The sequence below is a fragment of the Ylistrum balloti genome, unplaced genomic scaffold (genome assembly GCF_031769215.1).
Source record: "Ylistrum balloti isolate Yb309-2 unplaced genomic scaffold, AGI_CSIRO_Ybal_v1 Utg370328, whole genome shotgun sequence".
NCBI classification, from domain to species: domain Eukaryota; kingdom Metazoa; phylum Mollusca; class Bivalvia; order Pectinida; family Pectinidae; genus Ylistrum; species Ylistrum balloti.
Window position 1 is genome coordinate 1 of NW_026782239.1, and position 12610 is coordinate 12610.

At 37.7% G+C, this 12610-nt stretch overlaps 1 protein-coding gene across 1 annotated transcript; it reads left to right on the forward strand.

Annotated features, from left to right (window-relative positions):
• The first annotated feature begins 5932 nt into the window (after positions 1–5932).
• On the forward strand, positions 5933–9368 carry LOC132553450 (mucin-2-like). The gene is made up of 2 exons (XM_060217695.1): positions 5933–6205; positions 8073–9368. Exons 1-2 carry the CDS (start codon positions 5933–5935, stop codon positions 9366–9368), a joined length of 1569 nt encoding a protein of 522 aa, XP_060073678.1.
• Positions 9369–12610: the final 3242 nt, after the last annotated feature.

Genomic DNA, 12610 nt, shown 5'->3' on the forward strand with positions numbered 1-12610 from the left:
GCAGTTAAAGAGAAACAATGTTAGTGTCTATTATCACAATCTCAACCGAAGAATACCCACTGAATCACACCTGCCGATCATCATCTTCATTAATCTTCATCATCAAACTGCCGTCTTGATTCAATTTTGTAGCAAATCATTATTTCAACCAGTAGCCATAATCCTCTAATCCAATGTAGCCATGTGAGGTCTAGTACATCCACACTAGGTCAGTTCCTTCAAGTATCCATCTGTAAAATATTATTGATTTGTGTTGAAATCAAAATTTTATAAAATATTAAAAAAAATAACCGGCAGTTAATTTTACCTCTCACGGGAAATGCAACACCTTGGGGTCATGAAATTCACCCATATCCTCCTTGGACAATGTCAGATTGTGCATCTCTTGATTTCCGAAATTATTTTTTTCTTTAAGTTATCTTTATCAAAACTTTACAAGCATCACATTTCAAATAAAATTCCACTTTCATTCAGGTGATGCAATCATTGCAAGAAATCAAACTGAATGCTTAAACCAATTTGACAGAAACAGGACAGCAAAAATTGGAAATCCAAATGCCAATTGAGCGTGCATTCCTTATCTTTCATGTGCTGAAGCTTATTAAGATTATAAAAAAAAGCAACTGATGGATGTTTTCTCTTTAACAAGAGGTCCCCGGACCTAAAGACTCATGTGACCAATTTCAACAATGTCCACCAGTGATAAAACTGCAAAGGGCCATAACTATGTAAATCGGTTCCATAATAGCAAGGTTGCACACCCAGGTTTCTTCATGGTCCATTGAAAGAAAGTAACAAGGCCATATCTCTGTAAATTATGAATGAATCGGTGACATTTTCAAACTCATCCAAATATATTGTACAATTTTGGAGACTGGAGAAACAAAGTGATTAATAGCTATAATGTAATACAAGCAGTTCCAAGTATCCTGTATTTTATTGTTTTTCAGTTCATTCATCTATTTACATTCACGAAATTAAAGTTAGCCATTTCATGCCAATTTTTTATAGCAAGTCTGAAGGTCTTGTGCAATGAATGGTCAAGGTCATAACTTAAACTAGTGTCAGCAAACTGTCAGGGCCTGTGTACCAAAAATAAAAGACAAGATGTATTGATCTATCTAAAAACACACTACAACAACTTTAACATTATCTGTCTACAAGACACACACTTTTATCAGGAGAAAGCGATAGAAACACTATGGGGGTCTAAATGTTTTTTAAAACTCCTTTCAATCAAATGCCCGTGAAGTAAGTATTGTGTTTAATAATAAAGACGATGGTATGGGAAATATGTTAGCTCTTGATATAACTATTGAAAAAAATAGAAATACTCTTGTAAATATATATGGCCCAAATAAGGATTGTCCTGATTTTTATGAAAATTTAAGAAACACTTCAAGATAATTTAACAATTCCCCATGTATTAATCTCATCAATCTTGTTCTGGATCCAAAATAAGACACACATATTTATGAAAACATTAACAATTCCAGAACTAGAGATAAAGTTGCTGACCCCATAGAAGAATTTCCTCTTGTCGATTGCTTTAGAATTACCCAGAATATAAATGTTATACTTGGAGAAAAAAAACCCTTTTAAACAAGACTTGACTTTCTTTTATCAGATAACCTTATGAATTTAGCAGAACAAACACACATGCATGCAGGATACAGAACAGATCATTCACTAATAACACTAGAACTAAAAATAAATAATTTTGAAAAAGGTTGTGGATTATGGAAATTCAATAATAGTCTTTTATACGACACTAAATATGTAAACAAGATAAAACAGAAAATTACTGACACTAAACTACAATACGCATCACCAAGGTACAACCAAAACAACACAAAAAAAGAAAGGTAACACTTCTTTATTCTGTGATTAATTAATTAACCCCTTCATAAATCCTTACCAATCATGTACGAATAAAGTAATTGATCAATTCTGATAAAACTGCAGTCATGGTTCATTATAAAACTTTGCGTTCAGTTGATTTTATTCCACTGTAAAAGACGTTAGGTCAATTTCAAAGGTAACACCATTAGTAATGGGTATGGCCACTGTTTGAGAAGTAAACAGCATTGCAGCATTGAAGCATAAAGGTGCATAACTCTTGCCAAGAAGGGTCACAGACAGCATATAGCAAATGTCATTTCTATAACTCAAAGCATAACCAAAGAAAGTCAAGAAAACAATATTCCAAGAGAATTTTCGAAGTTTAGAGGGGCATAACTCAGCCAAGAAGGGTCACAGACAGCCAGGAATCAAAATTTATCTGTACCCTTGCAACAAGAAGCCATATACCAAATTTCATTTCGCTAACTCAAAGCATAAGCCAAAAAAGTCTTAAAAACAATATTCCCAGGAAATTTTCTAAGTTGAAAGGGGCATAACTCTGCCAAAAAGGTTCACAGACAGCTGGGAAAAGAACTTCATCTGAACCCTTGCATCATAAAGCCATATACCAAATTTCATTTTGATAACTCAAAGCATTACCGAAAAAAGTCCAGAAAACTTTCCCATGGACAACAATGACGCAGTCGACGCCGCGTGACGGCAGACAAAGTGATCCCTAAGTGTCCGCCTACTCTGCAGGTGACACAAAAACTATATAAATTAAACTATTTACAAACTTGAAAAAAATAATAGGGAACTTATCACTAGTCAGGAGGAAATATTGAAGGAAATTGAATTATTTTATAAAGATCTATACTCCAAACACTCTGAAAATACTGAGGATGTAGACTTGGAAGAATTTCTTAAAGGTCATGAATTTTAACATACTCAGTGATTGTCAAACAAATAACATTGAAGGAGATTTGAAAGAAAATGAAGTACTATTAGCTCTAAAAAATATGAAAAATAAATCTCCAGGATCAGATGGATATACTTCCGAATTTTTAAAAAAATTTTGGCAAGACCTAAAACATTTTATTATAAGATCTCTTATTTCATTTTAATGGCTCAAAATCTTCATTCATAGAGGCTATAAACATGTTCGACAAATATGCTAAATTATCTGGGCTGAAAGTAAATACTGAAAAAACAAATGTTATTTGGATAGGGAGTAAAAAATTTAGTGCTGATGTATACCATCATAGATGGCAACTGAAATGGGAAACAACCAGATTTACTTTACTTGGAATAGATTTTTCTGTCAATTTGGAAGACATAGTTCATTTAAATTTCAATAAAACAATTAGCGCTATTGATAGCAAACTACAACAATGGTCGAAAAGAATTTTAACACCTATTGGGAGAATAACTGTTTTTAAATCACTTATCATTGCAAAAAAATCCCCATTTGTTTATATCTCTACCTTCTCCAAGTAAAGAGTTCATACAATCTCTGAACAAAAAATTCTTTAATTTCATTCGGCAATCTCCAATTGATCGAATAAAACACTCAACAATTATTCAAGATTTACAGAATTTTATATATGGCCCGAAAACTACTTGGATTAGGAGATTACTCCTTTCCAAAGATAGTGAATGGTCGAACTTGTTGGAAGAAACTTGTGAACTCAAAAAAAAAAAAAAAAATAGCAAAATTTGGAATTGTATACATTAAAAATATTCAGACACAAAACATGTTCTGGAGAGATGTTTTTGAAGCATGGATAAAAGTCTCAGAAATGATAAATATTAAAAGTTTTGATGATCTTTAAAAATTGTCAATTTGATACAATTAAAATTTTAAGATTGGTGAGAATTCTGTAATTTTTTATGACTTATTTACAAAATGTAGTTTTTGTTGGAGATTTAGTTCAAGAGGAGGTGGATTTTTAAGCTATGGTGACTTTAAAAAGAAATATAACTACTGGAAACTTTCTACATTATATAAGTATTTGTGAATCAATCAAAACATTTATGGGAGATAATGATATAAAAGCACATAATTTATCTATTCAAAAACTTTTTATACCTCTCCACATTAATGTGATATTAAAAAATAAACAAGAGTACCGCAGAGTAGAACAATATACGCCTGTCCCAAGTCATTTAAGAATAACTCAGAAACTATGCATGCGGGGCGGGCTATTTTTATACGCGACACTCCAGTGTCTCTAGACATACATGTGTACAAATTATGGTGACCAGAGAGCAAGGAGTCACAAAAATATGGCCCGGAAAAGGGAAGTTTATGAAAAATCAACTAAGGGGGAATAACTCAGAAACTATGAATGCAAGGCGGCAATGTTTATACATGACACTCTTGTCACCTTGAGATATATATGTCTACAAAGTATGGTGACAATAGACCAAGGATTCACAAAGTTATGGCCCGGACAATGAAAGTTTACGACGGACGGAGGGAGGGACGGACGGACAGACAATGCCATACCATAATATGTCTCGTCACATGACGGGCATATAAAAATGGATAACCGACTTGGAACTAATCAAAACGGAAATGGATATCTGGCCTTTCGTGTTGAACTCTCATATGGGATGTCAAAAATATCAATGTACAGTACCCCCATTAACACACATATTAGATCTTACAAGTATTATACAACATACTGGAACAGATATGGGTAGTAATCAATTTCATTCAGGTTTACAATGAATATTACCTTCAGAAAACTACAACACTAACAGAAATATGTCAACATATGTAACAAACATACTGACAAAGTATCTTTTCTTCACATCAGTCTAATGCACATCCTACTCGATTTGATAATTTCTGGAACAAATCTAGATCACTCATATGCTCTTGACAAATAGAGAAACCAAGGTGTAAAACAAGCACTTGCCTTAAAGGAGTACATGCACCTTATTAATATATAATGTGTGAACAGTGCATATTTTGGTGTGTGGATCTGTGGTTGTGTGAACAAGTGTAGGCCACTGTATATGCTGTTAATCCATACCTGTGTTAAGAGAAAATAGCATCAGTGAGTATTCTATACACCGAGTGTTGGTAGTTGTGTGTCTAGTGATGGCTAGGTCTGTATATAGTATTTGTATCTATTGTATTTATCAACAGTGATTATATATGGTTATTATTTACGTAACTACATAGCAAAATATTTGAAGGATGAATGTGTGAAGCGGTGTGTGAGAGCCCCCCTGTGAGGGGACACAATTTGTTTATGAAGGCTGACCGGAAAGCCCTAACGGACCTTGGCAGTCTGCCAATATAATCAGGGGCGGATACAGGAATTTAAGTTAGGGGGGCGTTATAATTAACTTACTTAACTCTTTCTGTCGTTATGTGATCAACTATAATAAAGTTACTGTATACTTGAAAATTAGCCCAACTTAAGTCATCTATAGCTGTTTAGAACAGTGATAGTCATAACATACGACCAAGACCATCCAGTATACTTCGTAACTCACCCTTACTCTGCCAATTTTCTGCGCCCCACACGCCCCCCTAAATCCGCCCCTGATAATCATGAATGTTTTGTGACAAAAAAAAAGTCTGATGGCGTTGATGATTATGATGATGATGAATGTATTATGTTGATAATGGTGATGATGATGAATGGATGACATTGTTATGACACTGATGATCAAGTCTGATGTTCTTGTATCATAAAGTACTAAGTATGATGGTGATGATGATGATGGTTGGATGATTGCAGTGATGATGAGGATGATGAATGCAGCAGCATTGTATATCTGTAATGATTTTCTTGTAATTGTTTAACTGTCTACAATGTATTGGAAAAGACTAAATTTCAAAACAAAAAATAATCCGAACAGGCTATGGTTGACAGAGTGAACTTATCAGCTTAAGATCTTTGCTAATATGGGAGACTATGTTTATCTGCACACCACACAGACAGGAAAAGGCCAGAAACTTCAGCCTCTCTATAATGTTGTTATGGACCAAGTGTGTTCTGATCAGGTAATGCTCAGTGACCCTACTTCCGGGGAATGACAACCACAGCTTATTCATGTAAACCGTCTGAAGATGGCATACGTCCGTCAGCCATCTCCTCGTCCCTACCTCACAAGTTCTATCACCACACGAAAGGACACGCCCAGTGTCAATTGCGGTGTTCATACAGAAAATCCTTCTCTTCACAATGATACAACCCTTCAAAAGGAACCTCAACCAAATAGGGCACCTGTACAAGTACGTCCCAAACGAACCTGTGGGAAACCTGTCCGCTATCAGGACATGGAATCCAAAGATATGAGGGTAGATTCTGACAGTGCACCAAACTGCAAAGTTAAACGTGTTGTAGGCCAAAAGGGATCAGGATCTTCATTAAAGTAGTTATTACAATTTGCTGGCAAAACTGCACAGAATGGAGTATGGATTGATGCCTGTGTTTTAAACCAAGGATATGTGTCGAGCTGTTAAGGCACACCCACCCCTATCCTGGAATACTAGTGTACTTGTATTAAAAATGAACTAAAATTGACAGCTCAATATATTTCAATTCAGCTTTTCAACTTTTATGTCTTAGTTTGTCAGAGTACATGTCCATTAAAGAGTTTGTAATGTTGATAAACAGAAATATTTGGATAGTTGATTAGAATGATTAAAGAATTGAACAGTTCGGACAATGATAAGGCCATGAACTTGTTCTGTTTCCTATATTTGTTCAATCAAATTCCTTTCTAGTCCAATTGTTAATGACTGTAGTAGTCTGTTCTTGACAATTCTTATATTAAATTTTATGTTCTGATTATGTGCCAAGACATGTTTATGGAGTTGTCTCCCTTGGTAATTGACGAGATTGCTGATAGAATTTACCTTATTGTTTCAAAGTGACTGTGTTATAATTATGAAGAAAACATCATCTATATTGACATATATTTCATTAAATACCAGGTCTGATTCAATTAATTAAAGTCCTGTAACAATTATGAGATTATGATTCATAGAAAAATGTTACAAATTAGAATGTTAAATTGGTGATTTAGCCATGTTTGTAATGGATACACTATAAAGTTAGCGTGTGTACTATATAGTAACATGGATAAGAGTATTTCTGATAGTTGTGTCTGAAAGGCATAGTACAAACCGATGTAGGAGTTGGTTCTACTGTTAGACGGCAGTTTTGGTATTTTCATACGTTCCAGCCAATCAGAGCCAAGGATTGACTGCGACATATACCTGTAGAAACTGACCCTCATGCTGAAGATAGGTCTTTGTGGTGATGATGATTTCATAAGATGACGTAACTAAAGCATCGATTGCTCATGATAGGTCAGGTAACGACCTCCTGTGCGCCAACCAGTCATTCCATATCGAAACACACCACATAGTGTTAGTCCTAGCTTTTTTTCGGAATCCTTTCCGTATGCTTCTTTGCGACATCGTCTGATGTAAGAGCGGGGCCAGACCTTGTAGAATTTTGTTTTGTTTCATTTCCAATGCCGATAAAGACTGTGTCGGAACAGAATATTCCAACTGTGTCAAAGAAATGTCTTCACATTCGTTTTTTCAGCCTCTTTCAATCAACGCATTGCCTTACATCGGTTAACCAATCATGTGCAAGTATATCCTTAATTGGACCATAATTGACTCCGCCTTGTACCACTCAGTCATAGCACCGAAGAAGAATCAAAGGTTAAATGCATGTAGCCGGCTAAATCGGTTAGATTTATTATGTGAAACTGAAGATTTCACTTAATAAAATCTCACATTTACATTGATCTGTCAGAATACAAATTAATGTGATGTTTTTCAGTTAATCCTGTTTGTAGTACATTACTGTGCATACATATATAATGCCTTGGTGCAAAATTTAATGGCAATGAAATCACTGTCTATGAATCTACCAGTATATTTCATATTGTATGTAAAGTCAATGTATAAATGCTTCAATTTCTTTCAATTTGTAATGGATGGTTTTACTGATTTAACCAAACTGATAATTGTGAATTGATATTTTATTTCCATAACATAAGGGAATCTCAGTGAATCAGATTATTTTCTATGTTTCTTTACAGTCCGTATCAGTGTGGTAGTTTGCTGACCAAAATTTAAATACATAGATTTTGTTTGAGCGGGGGGATGTAATGTATTATTATCAGACTGATGTTTTGCATATTGGTTTCGACTATTTCGACTGTTAGATGTTGCTGCATCCCCACAGCAACAGCAACACACTCCCAACCCAGGGCGCAGAGACCTTCCGTCTAGCCTGTTAGATGTTGCTGCATCCCCACAGCAACACACTCCCACCCCAGGGTGCAGAGACCTTCCGTCTAGCCTGTTAGATGTTGCTGCATCCCCACAGCAACACACTCCCACCCCGGGGCGCAGAGACCTTCCGTCTAGCCTGTTAGATGTTGCTGCACCCCCACAGCAACACACTCCCACCCTGGGACGCAGAGACCTTCCGTCTAGCCTGTTAGATGTTGCTGCATCCCCACAGCAACACACTCCCACCCCAGGGCGCAGAGACCTTCCGTCTAGCCTGTTAGATGTTGCTGCATCCCCACAGCAACACACTCCCACCCCAGGGCGCAGAGACCTTCCGTCTAGCCTGTTAGATGTTGCTGCATCCCCACAGCAACACACTCCCACCCCAGGGCGCAGAGACCTTCCGTTTAGCCTGTTAGATGTTGCTGCATCCCCACAGCAACACACTCCCACCCCAGGGCGCAGAGACCTTCCGTCTAGCCTGTTAGATGTTGCTGCATCCCCACAGCAACACACTCCCACCCCAGGGCGCAGAGACCTTCCGTCTAGCCTGTTAGATGTTGCTGCATCCCCACAGCAACACACTCCCACCCCAGGGCGCAGAGACCTTCCGTCTAGCCTGTTAGATGTTGCTGCATCCCCACAGCAACACACTCCCACCCCAGGGCGCAGAGACCTTCCGTCTAGCCTGTTAGATGTTGCTGCATCCCCACAGCAACACACTCCCACCCCAGGGCGCAGAGACCTTCCGTCTAGCCTGTTAGATGTTGCTGCATCCCCACAGCAACACACTCCCACCCCAGGGCGCAGAGACCTTCCGTCTAGCCTGTTAGATGTTGCTGCATCCCCACAGCAACACACTCCCACCCCAGGGCGCAGAGACCTTCCGTCTAGCCTGTTAGATGTTGCTGCATCCCCACAGCAACACACTCCCACCCCAGGGCGCAGAGACCTTCCGTCTAGCCTGTTAGATGTTGCTGCATCCCCACAGCAACACACTCCCACCCCAGGGCGCAGAGACCTTCCGTCTAGCCTGTTAGATGTTGCTGCATCCCCACAGCAACACACTCCCACCCCAGGGCGCAGAGACCTTCCGTCTAGCCTGTTAGATGTTGCTGCATCCCCACAGCAACACACTCCCACCCCAGGGCGCAGAGACCTTCCGTCTAGCCTGTTAGATGTTGCTGCATCCCCACAGCAACACACTCCCACCCCAAGGGCAGAGACCTTCCGTCTAGCCTGTTAGATGTTGCTGCATCCCCACAGCAACACACTCCCACCCCAGGGCGCAGAGACCTTCCGTCTAGCCTGTTAGATGTTGCTGCATCCCCACAGCAACACACTCCCACCCCAGGGCGCAGAGACCTTCCGTCTAGCCTGTTAGATGTTGCTGCATCCCCACAGCAATACACTCCCACCCCAGGACGCAGAGACCTTCCGTCTATACACATGTTAGTCTCTGTTAAAACTGGAATCAATAATGATCACGCCCATAAACCTAAATATAGGACTGGGGGCTATCCTTACCCCTTAGGACTATCAGTCTCTTGTTATAATAGAAAGCAGTAACGATTCTGCCCGTAAACCTATATATATAGGATTGGGGGCTATCCTTACCCCTTAGGACTATTAATCTCTTGTAATAATTTAAAGTAGTAATTATCCCGTCCATACACCTATATATAGGACAGGGGCTATCCTTACTCCTTAGGACTATTAGTCTCTTGTGATAGTAGAAATCCGTTATGATCAAGCCCATCAGCCTATATATATGACTGGGGGATTACTTTACCCCTGAGGACTATTAGTTTTGTTTTAACAGAAAGCAGTAATGATTCCGCCCATCAGCCTATATATATGACTGGGGGATTACCTTACTCCTGAGGACTATTAGTTTTGTTTTAACAGAAAGCAGTAATGATTCCGCCCATCAGCCTATATATATGACTGGGGGATTACCTTACCCCTGAGGACTATTAGTTTTGTTTTAACAGAAAGCAGTAATGATCCCGCCCATAAACCTACATATACGACTATAGATGTATTCCAGATTAGGATATGACAGCTCATCTATCAAATAGCCCAATCCATCGATTAATTCCAAATAACAGTAAACTAGAGGTGAAAAACAAAATCTTAAATGTGTTAGGATGATCATATATACATGTAAATGCATGCCAAAGTTTGGTTATGAGAGTCTTAAAAAAGAAATAAAGTTCCGCATCGAGTTACACGGAAACCCTATTGATTAGCTAAATGCATTGACAAAGTCCAATTCACAGTGAACTTTAAGCGAATTTTTTTAACCTGAAATGTTTGTTTGGATTGTTGTATACCGATATAAGTACACTGTATGTGGACTTAGTGAGAAATCAAACTGAATATGGAGATAAATTCAAAACATAGCGCAATTAAATAACAAAGTCAAATTAATTGTCAACATTACGTTAAAATCTTAGTGTAAAACATGTACGAAGATGTTCCTTATTAAATATAACGATTACACGGGTATGGTGATTACAACTCTTGTGATTTAATTGAATAAGTATTGAATTTTTAAAAAATGCTGACGCCGCCACTGCTGTTTTCATGAAACGTATTTCAAATATTTCTGATAGTTTTCACGTTTTACACCCATGGGCAACATCTTTTACACAAAACTGATTGATTGATTTGTGGAAGACATGTTTTATTAATGAATGAAACGTAATGAAATAAATGGTCAGCTCCCGCTTAGTCACTCACTTGCATATTAAATAGCTTAGGATTTTTCTAATGATCTAATTTTTCTATAAGAGTTACTTCCCTTACATCGCGTCTAGGTTCCAATTCTTGTGTAGAGAGATAGGCGGACTAAAAAAATGAAATATATCACCCGCTCCTGCAGTTGGCCATAAATTGAAATGGATTTTGGAAGAAACTTTGTTGAGTACTTGAAACTCTAAAAACCAGAAAATTTATGACATTTGTATCAAAGATTGGCTAAGTCACCATTACATTAAATGGCCATTTCAATTTTTTTGTTATTATCGTTTCTTTTTAATTAGATATGGAATATTTTGATCAGCTGTTGGAAACGAGGACAAAACATCTGCACTATAAATCCAGAATAAGGATAGGAGGGTAGGATTTTAAGCATTTACTCTCTTTCCCATATTGTGTCCAGCTCCTCTCTCCCCAGGAGGCCGAGACTTACGTCTATACACTTAGGGATCTTATAACAGGAATCAATAATGATCACGCCCATAAAGCTAAATGTATAGGACTAGGTTCCACATTCTTGTATAACAGAAAGATAAGGCGGTAAACCTATATATATAGGACTGGGGGCTATCCTTACCCCTTAGGACTATTCGTTTTGTTATAACAGAAAGCAGAAATTATCCCGTCCATTCACCTTTATAGGACTGGGGGCTTCATACATCTTGGGACCAAAAGGTTTCTTTGTTATACCAGAAAACAGAAATCTCTCTCCCAAACTATTTTCATGGTTTCACAATGTTTTAATTTAAACTACCACATGACTATGGCGAGACTCTTTAGCTGTAAGAACTCACAAATGTTCTCTTATTCCCGTGAAAAGAACGAGATATCGACACTACAAGAGTACAGTAAGATTTGTATGGCTACACCGGGTCACACAAAAGGAAAGCTTGTACAGTTTCTCGTGTGTATACGCTATAACACAACATCTAAAAGGAATTATTATTTCTTCAAGTTTTACACTTAGTACATAAATATGTGTGAGAAAAATGTCACTTACTTGTCAGTTTCGCAGCAGGTGTTTTCTGAATTCTTAATAGTCCAAGTTCATAGGTTGTCCCTTTTCCTTAACGTTTTCATTGGTCAATACAATCTTGAGACGCAAAATTCTTGCACGTGCCTGACGCATAGCTCAGGTGCACACTGTGTTACTGAAACAATAAAGCGCCCCAGGAAAGCCTGGTTCTTAAAAGTATCTAAAAACACACATTGGACGAAAAGATGAAAATTTCTAGAGTTTGATGATTATATTGATATTTTTTGTTTTGTATTTATTGGGATTAATGTTGAGATGGGGATGGGAAAGGGGTCGACTGTAAACCCGGCCCGCTTAATTACAAACTATATATAGGCACACAGGAAATTAAGATATGTATCCACATTTTAATTTGTCAGCTTAAAAAAGAACAGAAGTTTCAAAATATATTTTATATATCTACGGTACTCTGTATCTTCTATTCACATTAGAGACATTCTTCTAGCCTCACGTGTTTGTTGTATATTCAATGAAATTTGACATATTGATGACACATTTATAATAAATTGAACTTCAGTTAAAAAGTCAAGAACACCGCAAACGGACGTCCGACAACCGTCTGACCAAGGACGTGTAACATATCTGTCACTGATCTGACCCAGGCTGATTTTTTCCTCTTCTAATAGGCAGGTTCTGTTGGACAGAATTGCTTGAAATGTTGTTTTGTTTTCTTCCTCCAAACATTTCAT